This window comes from Blastocystis sp. subtype 4, assembly GCF_000743755.1.
Source record: "Blastocystis sp. subtype 4 strain WR1 chromosome Unknown seqid_0067, whole genome shotgun sequence".
NCBI classification, from domain to species: Eukaryota; class Bigyra; order Opalinata; family Blastocystidae; genus Blastocystis; species Blastocystis sp. subtype 4.
The window spans coordinates 47,905-65,362 of NW_014569480.1; the positions used below are offsets into that span (position 1 = coordinate 47,905).

The window sequence follows — 17,458 nt, forward strand, 5'->3', positions numbered from 1 at the left end:
ATGTGAAGCAACGCATAACAATACGAAACTCTTTCCCGTTTGTGAAATGGTTGCAGCTGCAATTGGAGAATCTGTGGGATCGGCTATTCGGAATCCCTTTGAAGTGACGAAACAGTTCATTCAGATTCGTGGATACTCGAATCCTGTAAGGGCAATCTTGGAAATCTCCAAAGTGCTTTTATAACAACGTTTTTACTTGTAGAAGCGTGGCTTTCGAGCTCTTTATTCAGGATATGGTCCAATGCTGATGCGAGATATTCCGTTTGATATGATTGAGGTAGTTGTATTATCGTTAAAACAATCATAGTACTCCTTTTATGAAGCAGAGAAGCGGTGGTCAAAGGGATTGGTGGTATATGGAAAGAGGAGGATGTGATTCTAGAAACACCGTGAATTGCGGCTACACGAAAATATGTTGATGGGATCGGTTGCTGGAGGGATAGCAGCCTTCTTTACATGTCCGTTAGATGTTTTGAAGACGCGGATTATGTTAACGGCGGATCTTCCAGCTGAACGACGATATGGAATTGTTGAAACATTTCGTCATATTGTCCGAAGGGAAGGTTATCGATGCTTGTTTTCTGGCGCAATGTATCGTGTATTATGGATTTCTTTAGGTGGAGCTATTTGGTTTGGGGCATTTGAAGAATACAAACGATTATTTACTCGTTTGCTGTAATAGTCAATGTTTGTAATAAACAACTTCTCAAAACTCTCTCGTAATCTCTGTATTATTAAGAAGATTATTTATATGATAAGTGTTTTCTAGAATAGGTTGAACATTTGGCTGAGTAGAAAGACTTCGAAGAAATACCATTAAGGAAAATAACTAAAATTCAGAATCTCTTCAATACTAACTTCTTTGTCGTCTTCTTCTCCATTCCATGACAAAATGGGAATCGCATTATTCACATTGTAACAATAGACTAAAGGAGTGTTATCAACAATAAATGTTGTATTCTATGTGAAATAATCCATCCAATCATACTAGGTCACGGTTCAATCGAGACAAATCCTTGTAATACTCATCTTGAGTGATAAATGTAGTGTGTTCCCGAGTGAGACAATAACTAATTAATGGCTTCTTCTCGTTGAACATTCCAACAATCTTCATTGCATACCTATTCTTAACCAATCTTCCATCTTATACGATGATTCAGCAGCAGTGAACACAATAATCTCATAATACTCACTCATCTCTTCCAGAAAAAGAAATACATATGGGCGAAATCGTACATATACACAATAATCTTCCACTATTCCCGTTCCACTACTCATCTGTTGATTCTACACTCCATTCAATTATCCTCACTTACAAAACAAGTATCATATTTCGGTGGTTTATCTAGGGAACATGAAACGAGCGTTTCATCCAGGTCTAGTACCAGGGTATGAGAGGGAGCATCATGAGCTTTAGCAGGCAATAATAAGTTTGTGTCACTCCCTAAAGGAGGTGTCGGTATTTCGTTTAACACGTTACGAATAGCTGAAAAGGAATCCACATAAGAAAGACCAATTTGCAAAAGCATCTCTTTGGTCCACCCAAATGTATCGTCAGAAGAAAAACAGTCATCATAGTCCTCTTCTAATTCCTCTCCCACCTCTTCTTCAGTACATTCCTCTGTTCTATTGTTAATGATCCAAAAATCCATTATAGAAGGATATGTCTGATGTGGACTCAACTCGTACATAGTCCGACGAGCAGCTACACCTTATCCACCCAATGCAATCCTACTTGTATCATTTACGGGTTTTGGAGAGAAAATATCATTATTACGACTTTGTTCTTCTGATATCATATCATTTGTTGTACTGAGACGAGGAAGATAGGTCTTTCGTCTTTCATTTCTGTTGTCTATACTACCTATCTATTATGTATCAAATCTGCAATCTACTTTCCCCACTCACCCTAATAGACACGTGATCAGTCTCCATTCCTTGTTAAAAATATTCCTAAAGGAATAGAATCTAAATTTGCTTTCCAGATAATACAAATGATCTTAGAATAATAGATTGGTAACCCATACTTCGTGACAAAAACCAGGGGAATTTGGATCATTCTGGTTTTTTCTTCATATAACGCGATATGAAGAGATCTTTCCAGATTTCTGTTGGTTCTAAGTTGAGTACTGACGAGTACTCAACTATGGTTGATAAACTAGCAGAGCTTCTTCCATCTGTCAACGAAAATGTTCATATATTGCAGAATCGTTACATATCCCTGTTGACAAATCACAATCCTATCCCTTCTGTTACGTACTGGTTCTGTTCCTTGTTGATTTGAAGAAGCACGAAGTCCTATCCTCTTCCGACCAAACGAGAGAGTGACCTAATCTTGGCCTATTCGAAATTCATTATCAAAATGGGAGGAAGGTTCGTAAGAGTGGTTTTGGTGATATCTAGAGTATCCAATGAATATTTCTCTGTTGTGTTTAATTCAGTTCGTAAGATCCCATATTATGTTATCACTGGAATCCAAAAGACAGATTGCTTGGTACTGGCAGATTTTGTGGATGTATGTATCTATTTTGGTACTTTTTTGTAGGCCATTATGAATATTGCTAAAGTGGTATCTGCTAAGAGAGCTGAAGTGTTTCAAATTATCGAGGAAGTCATTTCTTCTCTGTTAAAGGATGTTTGCGACAATTTTGGGAATTGAATTGTAGCAATTCCGCGAGTCCATTCTTTTTACTGTTCTTCAGACTCTAGCATTATGGAAAGGAGAATACCCATTCAATCATGATTGCTTAATGCCATTTGCAAACGAGATATTTGAATATATGACGAAATTGAATGACCATTGTATCCCTTCTCTAATCATTTTACTACTAGTATCTCGTTCTCGTGGTAGTACCCTTTTTGACATTTCCCAGCGTCTTTCTGTTCTGATTATGATTGAGAGTCGTATCATGATAACTCTTAGAGTGCAACCATTCATATTTTCTGATCCATAGTACTCCACAGTGAGTATGGAAACGATCAGTCCAACTCTAACTGGTCTCTATAATATCGCTGACCATTTTGCAGGAAAGCCATCTCATCCTCGTCTCCTGATTGCTAGTTTGTCTATGCTTGAAGCATCCTCTTTCTTTTTCCCTGAGCTTCGAAATGCTGTATGGAAACGAACTTGGGATTGTATGATGAGTGCCTGTCGTGAGAAGAATGTTCAAGTGACTGTAGCAGAGGCGGCTATTCACAATCTAATTCAACTTTGTCCATTGATGTTAGATGCTCTCTCTGCTTGTGCTCCTGATGTGAGAGAACTCTTGGACAATGCAGCTATGAGTAGTGAGATGCGTGAAGGAACTGGAGGATTCTTACGAATGAATAAGCGTCGAAAAGAACGATCTACTGTGAGTAAGTATGGTAGGAATGAAGAGTTGAGTTTTATTGTAGCTATTTGGAAGTATGAATCGTTACGTGCTGTTTTCACAGATCTCATTCGTGTGATTACTCTTACTGAGAACTCGAACCAAGTATTATGCTCACCAACATCTCTGGAGAATAGTGTCACACAGATGGTATTGGGTGAGATTTCTTCTGTAATGCCAATGTTATCTCTACTTCCTGCCTCTTCAGATCCTTCCTTCTCTGAGATGCATGATTACACACAAATGATGCTTGATCTTTGTACAACCATTGCTCATACAGTGGATAATTCTGATATTCGTGCTGCATGTTTCCAAATCCTTGTTAGTAGTCTTGATAGTGAGTCTCCTCCTCTGGTTGTTCTTCCAAATATTGTGGACATTGCTTTGGATGATAATGAAGAGCGTCAGAAAGAAGTGAATCGAATTCTAACTGGATTGCTAATGAATTATGAGTTGAAAAATGTGAGCTTCACGAATCAGATTGATTCATAGTATGATTTGGTAATTCAGGAAGTACCTCGATCCATGACACGACTTGTCAAAGGTGTTACAGATCCAAAAACACGTCAGTATCTACAGAACCAGTTCTTAAATTCCTGTTCTCAACTCAGCAAAGCTGTATTGAATGATTCGTATTGGTTTTTAGAAGGATATTAGAAGTAGGAATCGTATATCAGAGTTACGTACTTTACAATGGCGTATCAGTGAATCAATCATATCTGTACTGTCAACCATTGAGGAAAAATGGAATCCATACAAACCTCAGGAAGAGGTTGATCTATCTTTAATGAAAAGTTACTTAGATGTCTGGTTCCACCTCGTGACTGTCCTATTGCTGAGCACCACTAACCTCTAGATCAAGTCATTATCCACTGAGACATGGTCAGATACAGCAGAACGAGCACTGACTCTCTTTGCAGCGAAGTCTCCACTGTTACATCAACACTTTTTGGATGTGGAAACAAACATCGAGTTATCAGCTTTATTCTCTGCAACCAATGTCAATGCAGATTCAGAAGCTATCAGAGCAGCGCTTATCAGTCGACTTGGTAAGGAACATACAGCGAATGTGAATGTGTTAACATACACTGCCGCTCTGTATCTGTTCACAGTATATGAAGTAGAAAGTAGACGTGCTGAACAACTATGTACAATCAAGGCTATCTTTTCCTATTTCAATTCGTTCAAAGACACATCCTCTTCATTGTATCCTGTAATGACAGCAATTCTAGCATCTATCTTCGATCAGTTTGTAAACAAGCTGAAACAAGGCACACGAAGTGAAGTATCGGAAACTATTCTGGAGGATCATATGGAATTTTTAACTGTTCAGTTATGCCATCGGTTTGTTGTTCTTCAAGATCTTGCCCTTCGTTATGCTTGTCTCCTTCTTGAGAATTTCCCATTTCTGAAGAGAAACGCCAACTGTCTGAATGTATTGATGAAGTGTCTTTTGACTATCAAAATCAATTTGGCTCCAGTGAATTGTGCCCCTGTCACATTAGCTAGTAGTGATCTTCGTGTTCTTCATGATGATACTCCTCTTCATTATGAGTTACAGCTTCCATTCCGATCTGACGAACTCCAAAGTCTGTATGATAAAGTTAAAAGTGTATTTTCTATCTGGATCAGCAGTGATGACATTGGTTTTGAAGAAGAGATCTTAATTATGATTCAAAAGTACGTAGTATAAACCATCTTTCACATAGTATTGCTTCACCTGAAGTGTTCTCATTTATCTATGAGTTAATTATTGAAGATGATTCATTACGTGAGAAGTATACACCATTCACTGATTTCCTTGCATCGATTCGAGTTCATTGTAACGAAATGAAACAATACTCAGTTATAGCATTGAATCAAAGGATTAGTTACTGGAGTGGAATCTACAAGAGCAAATTACAGAGTATATCTACATCTCTATTAACTCAACAGTTACAAGAAGAAATGATCTCTGTTCTTCGGAAGGAACGAAAGGCTAAGGAGAAATCGAGTTGGTTCATTCAGGTGATTTGATACATAGTTGAATTGTCAAGAATGAAGAGTGTATCTATGCAAGCAAGTGCAGTTGAAAATGTGATGGAGACTACTGCCAGTGATTTGTTAATGAAATGTGGAGCTGTGTGTGCATTACTACGTGAGAACATCGATAGTGTGGTGATTCAGATTATTTGTTGGTTACCTGCTCTTCTCATGCAGTACGTCTTATGATCGATAAATAATCCTTTAGAGAGTCTCTAATGAAAGAAGCAATTGAATTGTGGCGCTGGCTGTTGGCTGAAATACCACTGTTTCATGTTCCTATTGAAATGATGAGTGATTAGTAGAATCTCATTCTTCGTGAACTCTGTTCTGCTTGGGAATATACTCGTGAAATACGTTGTGGTATTTTCTGTGTGGCAGATTGTTGGAGAGACAGTCGAGCTCGCTGGTATCAAGGAGGAATTCATCACGAAGATAGTAGAAATGATTGTGCTTGTCCTTGTCATTGTTCAGCTGTGTTTGAGAAGGTTGCACATCGTTTGAAGAAGGAGAATTACGATTCTATCGATCATTCAGTGGATCTGTCCAGAATCATCGAAGGGGATGATGATGAGCTCAATATCTCTCCAGTAGTTGTGAAGCGACGAACTCAATGCACTCCAGACAATTCGAAGTGTCTGTGTTCGTACTGTTGTACTTGTGAACAACTAAAGGATGATGCGGATACACTTCGACTTCATTCAATTCCTCAGATCTCTCTTTTCTACAGTCCGCCTACATTCCTTCAGGATTTATGTGGTGTCACAGCCTTTGCATCTGGTATTCGTTGCCGACGTGTGAATGAAGATGAATGTACCTGTCATGGATTGTGGGTTGAGTTTTTTTCGGAGATCATGAATGCATATGTTGAACGATATACAGACAGTGTAAGTACTGAATGATTCTTTGAAACCTAGATGCAAGAAGTGTTGCTTCTTCTTTTCAACAGTGTTCAAAATGAGCTCTGTGTTAACCAACTAGCTCTTCCTTCTGTATTGAGTTTGTTAATCTGTTGTTACCATGGATATGAATATGGAAAGAAGTATCATCTTCTCTCTGAGGATACTCTATATGTCTTCTACAGCAACATTGTGATCAGTGTTATTAACCAGATTGCTTATAATAGTGTACATCGTAATGTTCTTCTCTCGGTTGATATCTGTGATCTCTCTTATGATATAGGTCAAACATGAAATCCCTCTGGAGAAGGATAAGTTGATTCTTCAGAAATATGTGTTCTTATATGAGCATATCAATGAGGTACATCAACAGAACAAGCGACAAGTTGCTCAACGACGAGCGAAGAGGAAAATGAATATGGAAACTTCTGAAGAAGATTCTGAGAATCTTCCGGAGTTGTTGATGTATTCATATCTCTATCGAGCTGCAGAACGCCGTAATAATCTTACTCTCTCGGAGGTGGATTCATCTGAACACTTCACAGGTGTTTTTGATTCTCAATCCCAGACACAACCCACCAAAAGTCCTCTTCCTTCAGACCATCTCTCTGTGATCACTTCAACGAATGAATCATCGTCATTCCGTTTCGAGGAACTATGTTTGATTCTGCTACGTGGAGTGATGGAACGATTGGTACTCCAACTCAATCCTTGTCAAGAATCCTCTCGTGAGACATTGCCAACTGTGTACACTACTCAAGCCAAGAATTATAGTGTTAATCAATGGAAAGAGGTTATGCAACTCTGTCGAACTCATTCATCTGAGTGTACTATAGTCATAGTTCATCTCTACCCTCAGATCCCTGTATTACGAACAGAATTATCGAAACTTATTTTGGAATTCCCTGAAAAGTACATTCATTGTCCTGACTGTGTAATGGATTACATCTTGAATAATAATGATACTAACAAGCGATGGCTCCTCTACTGGACTCAACCTTCCTTGACTACGGTAACAACTCTCTTCTTGTGTGATCTTTAGATTGTTGCGTCGATGTCACGAAATTCGGCTGATCTACTTATGGATGTACCTCCAATGCGTATTCCCGCGGTTATGCAGTATATCACATCGGCTTTAGGTCAGTTCCCACCAGAATCGTTATGTTTCTATCTGCCACAATTTGTGCAGGGATTACGTCATGATGCTACAGGAAAGCTTCAGGAGTACATTCTGGTCTTATGCTCGAAGAATGTATTACTAACACATCAATTGCTCTGGTTCGTGTAATGACTACTCATCACAAATAGGGCTTTGATTACGGAAAGTGAGACTGAAATCAAGCAATCCGAAAAACATGGGTTTTCCGGGAATCCAGTAAGTGTAGAAAAGAGACTTGATATTAGATCCAAGGAAGTGATAATTTGCCTTCAATTTGTCAATCTATTATCACTCGAATCAAAGCAGGAATGACACCAGCTCAATCAATTTTGTATCGACAGCAATTTGACTTCTTTAATCGGTTGATCAACATTAGTGGCTTGGTGAAGCCATTGAAAAAAGAGGACCGAAAAGGAGAAATCATGAAGTATCTCCAAGTATGAGTAATGTGATAATCTTATTCTAGGAGATACGATCCACTGTAAAGAATGCCAACTTATATCTCCCTACAAACCCTGAGTATCATATCACTGATGTGATTGTAGATTCAGCAGCAGCTATGCAATCTGCAGGCAAAGCACCTTATCGATTGATGTTTGAAGTGGAACCATGGGATGGTCCAGATTCTGCGATTACGCGAATTGAAAATCATCTTAGTGAACAGGATGAGCAACCAGTAGTTCAACGACGTCCAAGCAGTCGATGTAAGGATATCAAACGCATTTTTCATTAGATCGATCTGTAGACAAGAAATCGTTGAATTCTTTCTATGCTCCGTATTCCAGAAATAGAAGAGATTATGTATAGACGTACTAACAGTACGATGGATTCTTCAATCCAACAACTTCAGAACTTACGGCCTCGTTCAACATTCCGATCGAGCACTCAACATGTGTATTCTCCTCTCAGTCAAGGAGATATGCATTTAAATGAAACAGAGCCAGAGAAGGAGCCAATACAAATGGGTCTGATTCTGAAGGCATATGATGATTGTCGACAGGATACATTGGCTCTTCAAGTTATGCATTTACTGGAAACTATTTGGGAGTCTGAAGGAATTGACATTCCACTGATGGTATATAATGTAACTCCTGCTCGTACCTCTGATGAGCATCATGCGATGGGAGGTATCATTGAGTGTGTACAGAATAGTGATTCTCGGGATAATCTGGGAAAGAAAGGATTCGTGTCATTAAAGATGTATTACGAAGTAGGACCTGTATTCGAAATGATAGAAATAGTCCCTATTTGGTCGAGAAGATAGTGAAGAATATGAGATGGCTTTGCGTCGTTTCATTCGGAGTTCAGCAGCATATATATCCTTGTCCTCCTATTGATTAGGACTCCTTCACTATAGGCTGTTGCTTGTTACATTCTATGGGTAAAGGACCGCCACAATGGTAATTTAATGCTTGATAAGAAGGGGAACCTGATTCATATTGATTTTGGATTCCTTCTTGGGACATCTCCTGGAGGTAATCTAGGATTTGAAACTGCTGCATTCAAGTTTTCAGATGAGATGTATTTACTGATGGGAGGATCAACACAGGCCTATCCCTTCCGTGAATTCCTTGATTTGACTGTTGAAGCTTTTTTGTGTATTCGAAAGTATTGGAAGGAGATTTGTGATGTGGTAAACTGTATGTCAGATAGTGGTCTTCCCTGCTTCCTTCCTGACACTTTGGTGAAGTTGAAACAGAGACTAACTCCAGATCTTTCCGAGCTCCAAGCGGCTCAGGGAATGCAAGCAAGAGTAAGGTTGTTTCTATAATGTTATTTGTAGTCTTTGGATTCAATTAAGAAGTGGACTACAATTCTTTATGATGGTATCCAAGTTTTCCAAAATGGTATTTATGCTGATTCATGGTGATATGAGGTTTGTTTGTTGAATACAGTGCTTTTTATCCTAATTCACTACTGAATCTGAGAGTATCATTTCGATCATTCGTACTTCTATATAATAATCATCATCGATATATGGATTCCGACGTGTAGTTAATTACTTTCTAGAATCTCTGTTAGTGTTACCTTTTCAAGAATGAACTTTCTGAATCAGGCTAAGGGACTTGTAGCGTAAGCAATGAATGAATTATGAGTCTTATGGGTTAGCAAGAAGACGGAACTGGAGAAGACTCTGGATCAGGCTCTTTCGAATGAGAACTGGGGTGCTTCTGGAACGATGTTGAGCGATATTGCTCAGGCTTCCTACAATGAGTATTCTGTGGGTTGTGGGTTTCTGATATCTAGTGCTGATTACCAGGTGATCAAGGAAGCTATTTTCAAGGCTCTGGCTTCCCAACCCAAGTATTGGAAGATCATTTTCAAGGTATGTGGTATTGAATAGATTTGAGAGTGAGGCATTGAACTTGATCGATCACTTGATCCGAAATGGATCTCCTCGTATGATTGATGACGCTCGTGACAACATCGAGAAGTTGCGTTCTCTTCAGGAGTTCAGTTTCAAGGAGCAACAGTATGATCGTGGTAATGGAGGTAGGAATGGTCTAGGAATGGTCTAGGAAAGTGAGGTGTAGTTCGTGAGAAGTCCTCCCAGATCATTGAGCTTCTGGATGATGACCAGCGTCTCCGTTTCGAGCGTAAGAAGGCAAAGGAACTGAAGCAGAAGCTGGCTTCTCGTCAGAATGCTGTTGGTGGAGGTGCTCCCGCCTCAGCTGGTCCTCAGGTGCGTCAGGCTCGTCAGGCCCGTCCGATGGGTCGTGGTCGTTATGATGACGATGAGGATGACTACCGTCCTCGTCGCAAGCCTCGTTTTGAGGACGATGATGAAGATGATTATCGTCCTAAGAAGAAGACGACTCGTCGTACAGATGTGAGTGATGAGGAAGAGGAACGTCCTCGTCGTAAGCCTGCAAAGAAGGCGTCTCGTTATGATGACGATGAAGAGGAGGAAGAGCGTCCGAAGAAGAGACCTGTGAAGAAGGCTGCTAAGAAGGTGGCTGATGATGATGACTTCGAGGAGGAGGAGGAGAAGCCTAAGAAGAAGCCTGTGAAGAAGGCTGCTAAGAAGGTTGTGGAGGAGGATGACTTCGAGGAGGAGGAGAAGCCCAAGAAGAAGGCTCCTGCGAAGAAGGCTGCAAAGAAGCCTGTGGAGGAGGAAGAGGAGTTTGGTGAGGAGGCCGAAGAGCCTGAACCTGCTGGAGAGGATGATCTGATGGATATGTTCTCAAATGCTGTCGCTTCAACTCCTGCGGACACAAGTGCTGCTGGTGCTTATGATTATAGCTATGGAGCCAGTGGTAATGATGCTTATGGAGGTATGGTGGATCTGTCATCTCTGAGTATGGACAACTCGGCTCAACAGCAACAGTCACAACAGGCCTATGGATATGGTGCTTATGGATATGGTGCCCAACAGCCTCAGCAACAAGGCTATGGCTATGGAGGCTATGGCTATGGACAGCAGGGATTCGGAGGATATGGCTATTAGTTCCTTTGTTATTGTATTGAAATTAATGTTTGTTCGAATCTGAGAAGGATTGGGCATTTTGTACGGAAACTCCAATGTAACCCCTATTTGTTTGCCATATTTCTTTTGCTGTACGAATTACCATGGGATCCGTATTTTCTTGTGACTCTAACTTCCGACTTCCTCCGTTTGAATACCATGATCGTTTTGTCGAGATTTGATTGAAGTGTGATTGGTAGTATCCATTTCCCATTGCCAAGCCAGTAGAGGGTGACGCAAAGAGTGGAATATATCGGGGACTGGATTCTCTGGACAAACTGTGGGATCATCCAATTCCATCAAAACCGTGGATTAATACGAGCTTGTAGAGATTAAAATGTAAAGTAAGAGCTAGGGAAGTACTGAAAAACTCGTATAAGGAACATCCCAATTCACGATCTCTAGGTCAGCGTGTAATTAATCCAGATGGAACGCGAGGAGATTACGAGTATCTCACTTACAAACAACTGTATCCTCTTGTAGTTCAATTGGGACGGAGCATGCGAAAACAATTCCCGTGGCTGGAACGTCAAGGTCGTGTTGGATTCTTCGGGAAGAATTGTAGAGATCTTCAACTATTTAGTCTTTCCTTGCAGTCTCAGGATCAGATCTCCGTCCCCATTTACGATACGTTGGGAGACGAAGCTGTCCGTTATGTGATTGAACATTCTGAAATGACTGTGATGGCTGTAACCGAAGAGAAGTTACCTCTTCTGGCGAAATGCTTATCGAAAACTGGTTTGATTCGTGCTATTGTTCTCTTAAATGTGCCAAAGACAAGTGAGGTACTTCGTTCCTTCAAGGAAGCGATCAACAAGGACATTCGTGTTCTTCACTTTGAAGAAGTGTTTATTTTTGGAATGACTCATTTCTAGCTGGCTTGTGTACCTCTTGAAGATCCTGTGGTCGAGACTGCTGATGACTGGCTACCTTCAGGAGATTCTCTGGAATACATTCTTTATACGAGTGGAACCACGGGAAATCCGAAAGGAGTCATGCTTCGCCATTCAGCTATGCTCATTGTATCAACATCTTTTATTAATTATATTGTATTATAATATGAGTAGAATGATTTTATAGATTAAGAATGGATGGAATTATACAGATGAGGATGGCATGTTCTCCTATCTTCCATTAGCTCATGGATATGAAACAGCTGTAGAATTTGCACTAATGATATTAGGATCTCGTATTACATATTACAGTGGATCTTTGCATATGTTGGTGGATGATCTGAAATATGCTAAACCTTCATTGTTTATTGCTGTTCCTCGTGTGTTACAGAACATTCAACAGACTATTCTTGAAACATTCCAGAAGCAGAGTTGGATCAAACGAAAGATAATACAGTGGTGTCTCTGGCGTCAGACTCTTGCTCATCGCAAGGGCTATCGCATTGCTCTTTATGATAAACTTGTGTTTAATCAGATCAAGAATACCTTTGGAGGCAATATCAAATGCTTTGCTTCTGGAGCTGCTCCTCTCTCTGGTGAATTGAGTGAGTTCCTTCAAGTGTGTTTTGGGGTCCCAATTCTTGAAGGATATGGTCTCACTGAAACTGCCGCTGCTTGTTCAATGACAATAAATAATGGGCATGTGGTGTATTATTCAGTGGGAACACCATTATGTGGTCAGGAGATCTGTCTACGATCAGTTCCTGAGATGGGTTACACTACAGAAGATACTCCTTATCCCCGTGGGGAGGTTCTTGTTCGAGGTCCAGCCATGTTCAATGGGTATTATAAGAACCCTGAGTTGACGAAGAAGGTGGTGGAGCCAGATGGTTGGTTCCATACTGGTGATATTGGTCAGATCAATCCTGATGGTGGTCTTTCAGTTATTGATAGGATCAAAAGTTTGCTGAAGTTGTCTCAAGGCGAGTATGTGGCAACAGAACGAGTAGAGGCAGTTTTTTCGGAATGCGCTTGGGTGTCGCAAGTGTTTATTTATGGTAATTCGTATGAGAATTGTTTGGTTGCTGTTGCTGCACCCAATCCTCATCTAGTCATTCCATATGCTCGTTCAATTGGTCTACCTGTGAAGGATACAAAGGAGGAAGGATGGCAGGAAGCATTAGCTGCTGCTTGTTGTGACCCTCAGGTCGTTGCAAAGGTGAAGGATGAGTTGAATGCGTATGGAAAGAAGATGGGTTTGAAGGGTTTTGAGATGATTAAGGGATTGTATGTGGATGGACATCTTGGTGCAATGAATCAGATCTTTGCAGTTGAGAATGGACTTATGACACCAACGTTCAAATTGAAGAGAAAGGCGTGCTTTGACAAGTATCAGCCAATCATTAAGCAGTTGTATGAAGAGATTCACAAGAAGAAGTTGACTGTTTGTTGGTTATTACACAAGGTGTACAATTGATCCTCGTGTCGGAGAACACGACCATGGCGACACCATAATCGAATAATGTCTAGAAGAGATCAACTCAGTGTAATCGATAGTTTGGCATTCGATTTGGAGCTGGTGAGAATCCATAGAGTGGATGATGCGTAGAAAACGTTCTTCTATTTGCGCGTTCATGACCTGAAAGAACTTTCAGCAACGAACAATCGAATCAACAAGGTAATATCTAGCAAATACTTCTGGAAGGTGATTTACGAAAGAGATTTTAAAGCAACTCTCCCCGAGAGTGATAATGTTTCTCCACAACATTTATATTATATCCGATCAATTAGCAGTTTCTTATCCATCGATCGCGCCAAGACCATGAACAATATGCTGTAGTTATTATTCGATGTTTCAATGTTCAGAAATGTCCTTCACCAGGCGAATCGTATTGAAACACCTATTCATATGACCTTTTCTCTAGGGATCTGGACTATCGAGTTTGATGTCGACAATTATCGGATTTATTAATTGTAGAGGATATCAGGATACACGTTTCTGGAGGATAATCACCATCTCGGTATTGAATTGGCGTATACCAGCAATGGATGGTAGAACCGTTCTTTCATAATGATGATAGGTTTCGTTATCGTGCATACGATGGAGAACAATACTGTGTATACAGGTACGTGAGAGAGTGTGTTGTGATTGTAGTTCAGCAGAAATCGTGAATCAGACTCTTCATATTGTAGAGCCATATGAGAGTACGATACAGCGTGGAATGGAGATTGGGGTTGCTTACAAATGGGGAGAATGGATTCTAATCAATGATATTGGAACCATCTATATTATAAATAACACTGATAAACGTCAAGCCTTAGTTCTCTCACCTTATGAGAGTGGATTTGTTTTTTATGCAACTGATAAGAATCCACTGAATTCAGAACGAGTGATAATTTATCCTAGTAAAAAATTAGAATGACTCTTCTTGTTGTAATAAACACATACAAGAAAAACTGTGAATGATCGAATTACAACATGGACATGCAATTGAGTCCCATCGATCAAGTAGATAACCACAACATGAGCATGTTTTGGTAGATTCACGATGAGAGAGTTTCGATACGACTTTCTCTGCCCTTGCATCATAATAAAATGGATTGCCATTTCGATTGTAATATTTAGCATATCCAGCAGGACAATCATTCTCCCAATGGTCCTTAGGTAGAGACCATGAAGATAACCACAGTAATGGATTGAAGAAGTAACTCTTTCCATCTTCAGTCAAAGCTGAACCCCAGCCAGCAGGTAGTCTTGAGAGAGGATCATATGGATCACTCAGAATCCGCGGAAATGAAGGTCGAATGAATTTGGTTTTTCGTTCAATCACTTTTTGAATCGAATTTGTTGATGGAGCAACAGAGTGCCTATAAACATAACAGGATTTGCATAAGACAATTCCACTGTCATTTGATCCACAGGAATTAACCTGTTCTTCTTGCTGCCGGTTCTCATTATCTAAATACTCTTCAGGATCTAATCGATGTGTCAATTCTTCATATGTTCCTCCACAGTCATCACAGATCAAGAGATGACAATATGAACACACACAACAGCAACCTGGTTGAATGTGCTTATGACACATTGAACAGAGTGTCGTTGAAGCTTTGGCATTGCGATTAAAAAGACATAAGAATTCCCGTGATTCTTCCTTATCCTTTAATATCAGTTCCAGTATGAAGTTCTTTGTAACAAGTAGAAGGACTGTTCCATTTGAATGAATTGTAGCGAGAATTGATTCAAACACTCGAAGCACTCGGATTTGCTTCTCTTTCACATAGGCATTTGTGATCACAATGAGATCGTTAAATAAGAACACTTTTACTGGAATTGGTTGGGAGTCATCTTTCTCTTGCAATTGGGCCATGTACTAACAATAATCAAAAACAATAATAGAGACTTTACGCATGATATATCGATTAGGTTTGATGACGGTATGTGTAGTGACTGCATTCTGAAGAGTAATGAGTATCTGAGAATCTTCATCCCACTGGAGTGACTCGTCACACTTTGTAGCCACTTCGGAGATAGCATTTAGTGCATTCTAAAGGGAATTGAGAACGATTCGAAGTACGTGCAATGAAGGATAATCAGGATGAGAAGGATCTGTGTATTTGATAATCTCATTCAGTAACAAACGATAACGAGGTATCCGCTGAATTGGTTTGATTAGATAACTCTACACTCAAAAATGGTGACAACTCCTACAGGCAAAGGTAAACCCTTGCTTCGAGGATCCAGAAGTGTTTCAGAAAAGAATGTATTGATTGTCTTATCTTTACTCAGTTTCTTCAATACCATCGAAACATTCTTCTGTGATTGAATGTACACCTTATATCTACACTTGATTATCCATTGAATATGAATACAGCTTCATGAATGGGGTATAATAGAGAAGTAACTTTCCAACACAGACTGATTCAAACCGATCCTTTCCGTTGCCATCAAAGCACAACGATGTCAACTCACTCAGAAACCTTCCATGAACTGACAGAATAGCTCGAATGTTACCAAAGAGAATGTACTCCATCTCCTCAGAAAGGATTTGACGGTCTTTCATAGGTTCAATGAACAACGTAACAATCCGTCTACATATCAACCAAGATATGCATCAATACCCTAAGTCCTCAACATATACCTTTTCGGTGTCATAGAGTTCCTTACACGCATACCAACGTTTCGTCACCATTTGTTCGGTAAACCAGAGATTCACTCCAAGAATCTAACGAACTAATAATCTAATATGTAAATTCCCGCGGGATAGAACTTCTTTTGTTTTCTTGTCAACTATCCTTTGCTAAGTGCAGTTATAGGATCCGTTCGAATCATGATCATTCCAATTCGTTGTTTCACGTGTGGAAAGGTAGCATAGTTTGAAGAGTGTGGTTTATGGCATAGGTAGTAGGAAATAAATGGGAAGCTTACTTAAACTATCTGGAAAATGAAAATATGGATGCTGCGTAAGAAATTCTGTTTGTCGTTTGATTTGTTCCTAGAACAGCTTTGGATAAATTGGGTCTTCACAGATACTGTTGTCGTCGAATGGTATTGACTCATGTGGATTTGATTGAGACTCTGTTGAAGTATTCCAGTAGTAGCTGTCGGAATGGGTAAACGTTTAGATGCTCATTGCGAGAAGTAATTTCTATGTAGTTTAGGATACTTTTGTTGTGAACAAACAGTATCATGAAACACGACGTTTCTTTGTAGTGAATTCGCTATTTGTATATTCCATTTCTTGACATTTTCGCATCCACCAACTATTTTCAGCCACAACATCATTCACAATCTGGTGAAACAGGTGCTGCTCCAAGCTACAATCAAAAGACCAGCTGTACTACTCACTCTGTCATTTTGTTAAGAATTTCGGTATTGTCTTTGTCGAAACGACTCTTTGCTAGCCGAGTGATATACTGGGATCTATCTAGAAATGTCCTAAATGATATATTCTTTCCAAATCATACCGCAATAAAAGAATCATGAGCGATGGATTCATTGACAATTGAGCATATCGCAGTCCCATTTCATAGAACGACGGACAACGATAGCGGATATTAATTACAGTCGGTTCAGCCCACAACTGGTTTCTACTTCTCAATACAGATACAAAACCCTACAGAAACTTATGTTGGTATGGAACGGGTTCTAATAAATCGACACAATGATCTCTGACTAGAGGAATTGCTATCCAGGCAGGGAGTTCCACTTCCGCATTAGTAGATACAGTCCCTTTTTCATCACTCTCTCGTAGACATTCGGCATCCAAGATGGTATATTTAGGCTTTATCTTTAACAAGACATCCTCCTCCAAGATGTTGTCTATTGAATAATAGTCATAATTGGGATCATGAAGAGGAATAGTATTAGATTCTTCTTCCAATCCGGGAGTATCGAGAGAAGACATTATTGGAGGCAAATCACTCCTGAGACGAGAATCGCGGGAATCGAAACATCTAAGCATATGCGGAATAACTCTCTGTAGATTACATTGAATCTCAATAATGTTTAATCTGCGTACCCTTTCTCAGAGGACTGTTCCCCTCGCAGCCAACAGTCTCCGAGCTGCCCTCGGTAAGAACGTACCGGGTTTGGGTTTGGAAATAGGCTGTAATAGCGTAGTAGTACAGCAGGTTGCTTCGGTAGTGTA

The 17,458-nt window shown here is 39.9% G+C and overlaps 13 protein-coding genes across 13 annotated transcripts; 10 read left to right on the plus strand and 3 right to left on the minus strand.

The window, feature by feature from the left end:
- Positions 1–46: 46 nt before the first annotated feature.
- On the plus strand, positions 47–679 carry JH06_3428 (hypothetical protein; the record flags this gene model as incomplete). Its single annotated transcript, XM_014672911.1, has 4 exons — positions 47–172; positions 203–277; positions 308–352; positions 383–679. 4 exons carry the CDS (start codon positions 47–49, stop codon positions 677–679), a joined length of 543 nt encoding a protein of 180 aa, XP_014528397.1.
- A 137-nt stretch (positions 680–816) lies between these two features.
- On the minus strand, positions 817–1,935 carry JH06_3429 (hypothetical protein; the record flags this gene model as incomplete). The annotated part of the gene is made up of 6 exons (XM_014672912.1): positions 817–960; positions 989–1,121; positions 1,151–1,287; positions 1,317–1,705; positions 1,736–1,864; positions 1,896–1,935. 6 exons carry the CDS (start codon positions 1,933–1,935, stop codon positions 817–819), a joined length of 972 nt encoding a protein of 323 aa, XP_014528398.1.
- A 2,434-nt stretch (positions 1,936–4,369) lies between these two features.
- On the plus strand, positions 4,370–5,064 carry JH06_3430 (phosphatidylinositol 4-kinase; the record flags this gene model as incomplete). Its single annotated transcript, XM_014672913.1, is given in 2 exon segments — positions 4,370–4,411; positions 4,426–5,064. 2 exon segments carry the CDS (start codon positions 4,370–4,372, stop codon positions 5,062–5,064), a joined length of 681 nt encoding a protein of 226 aa, XP_014528399.1.
- Positions 5,065–5,318: 254 nt separating this feature from the next.
- Positions 5,319–7,580, plus strand: JH06_3431 (phosphatidylinositol 4-kinase; the record flags this gene model as incomplete). Its single annotated transcript, XM_014672914.1, has 7 exons — positions 5,319–5,364; positions 5,395–5,569; positions 5,602–5,668; positions 5,699–6,280; positions 6,311–6,544; positions 6,576–7,304; positions 7,335–7,580. The coding sequence occupies 7 exons, from the start codon at positions 5,319–5,321 to the stop codon at positions 7,578–7,580; spliced, it is 2,079 nt and encodes a 692-aa protein (XP_014528400.1).
- A 179-nt stretch (positions 7,581–7,759) lies between these two features.
- Positions 7,760–8,184, plus strand: JH06_3432 (phosphatidylinositol 3- and 4-kinase family; the record flags this gene model as incomplete). Its single annotated transcript, XM_014672915.1, has 2 exons — positions 7,760–7,888; positions 7,918–8,184. 2 exons carry the CDS (start codon positions 7,760–7,762, stop codon positions 8,182–8,184), a joined length of 396 nt encoding a protein of 131 aa, XP_014528401.1.
- A 228-nt stretch (positions 8,185–8,412) lies between these two features.
- Positions 8,413–8,715, plus strand: JH06_3433 (phosphatidylinositol 4-kinase; the record flags this gene model as incomplete). The annotated part of the gene is made up of 1 exon (XM_014672916.1): positions 8,413–8,715. One exon carries the CDS (start codon positions 8,413–8,415, stop codon positions 8,713–8,715), a length of 303 nt encoding a protein of 100 aa, XP_014528402.1.
- A 144-nt stretch (positions 8,716–8,859) lies between these two features.
- Positions 8,860–9,321, plus strand: JH06_3434 (phosphatidylinositol 4-kinase; the record flags this gene model as incomplete). Its single annotated transcript, XM_014672917.1, has 2 exons — positions 8,860–9,204; positions 9,235–9,321. 2 exons carry the CDS (start codon positions 8,860–8,862, stop codon positions 9,319–9,321), a joined length of 432 nt encoding a protein of 143 aa, XP_014528403.1.
- Positions 9,322–9,428: 107 nt separating this feature from the next.
- JH06_3435 (hypothetical protein) lies at positions 9,429–9,795 on the plus strand (the record flags this gene model as incomplete). Its single annotated transcript, XM_014672918.1, is given in 3 exon segments — positions 9,429–9,442; positions 9,462–9,524; positions 9,561–9,795. The coding sequence occupies 3 exon segments, from the start codon at positions 9,429–9,431 to the stop codon at positions 9,793–9,795; spliced, it is 312 nt and encodes a 103-aa protein (XP_014528404.1).
- A 1,226-nt stretch (positions 9,796–11,021) lies between these two features.
- On the plus strand, positions 11,022–13,287 carry JH06_4718 (hypothetical protein; the record flags this gene model as incomplete). The annotated part of the gene is made up of 5 exons (XM_014672930.1): positions 11,022–11,087; positions 11,118–11,242; positions 11,273–11,762; positions 11,793–11,966; positions 11,998–13,287. 5 exons carry the CDS (start codon positions 11,022–11,024, stop codon positions 13,285–13,287), a joined length of 2,145 nt encoding a protein of 714 aa, XP_014528416.1.
- Positions 13,288–13,332: 45 nt separating this feature from the next.
- JH06_4717 (hypothetical protein) lies at positions 13,333–14,233 on the plus strand (the record flags this gene model as incomplete). Its single annotated transcript, XM_014672929.1, has 6 exons — positions 13,333–13,389; positions 13,420–13,646; positions 13,677–13,758; positions 13,789–13,862; positions 13,892–13,936; positions 13,966–14,233. 6 exons carry the CDS (start codon positions 13,333–13,335, stop codon positions 14,231–14,233), a joined length of 753 nt encoding a protein of 250 aa, XP_014528415.1.
- Positions 14,225–16,000, minus strand: JH06_4716 (hypothetical protein; the record flags this gene model as incomplete). Its single annotated transcript, XM_014672928.1, has 6 exons — positions 14,225–15,181; positions 15,212–15,355; positions 15,386–15,490; positions 15,520–15,649; positions 15,681–15,899; positions 15,930–16,000. The coding sequence occupies 6 exons, from the start codon at positions 15,998–16,000 to the stop codon at positions 14,225–14,227; spliced, it is 1,626 nt and encodes a 541-aa protein (XP_014528414.1).
- Positions 16,001–16,138: 138 nt separating this feature from the next.
- On the plus strand, positions 16,139–16,425 carry JH06_4715 (DNA-directed RNA polymerase and III subunit; the record flags this gene model as incomplete). Its single annotated transcript, XM_014672927.1, has 3 exons — positions 16,139–16,174; positions 16,210–16,271; positions 16,308–16,425. The coding sequence occupies 3 exons, from the start codon at positions 16,139–16,141 to the stop codon at positions 16,423–16,425; spliced, it is 216 nt and encodes a 71-aa protein (XP_014528413.1).
- A 70-nt stretch (positions 16,426–16,495) lies between these two features.
- JH06_4714 (putative DNA replication complex gins protein PSF3) lies at positions 16,496–17,272 on the minus strand (the record flags this gene model as incomplete). The annotated part of the gene is made up of 4 exons (XM_014672926.1): positions 16,496–16,625; positions 16,657–16,746; positions 16,776–16,898; positions 16,935–17,272. 4 exons carry the CDS (start codon positions 17,270–17,272, stop codon positions 16,496–16,498), a joined length of 681 nt encoding a protein of 226 aa, XP_014528412.1.
- Positions 17,273–17,458: the final 186 nt, after the last annotated feature.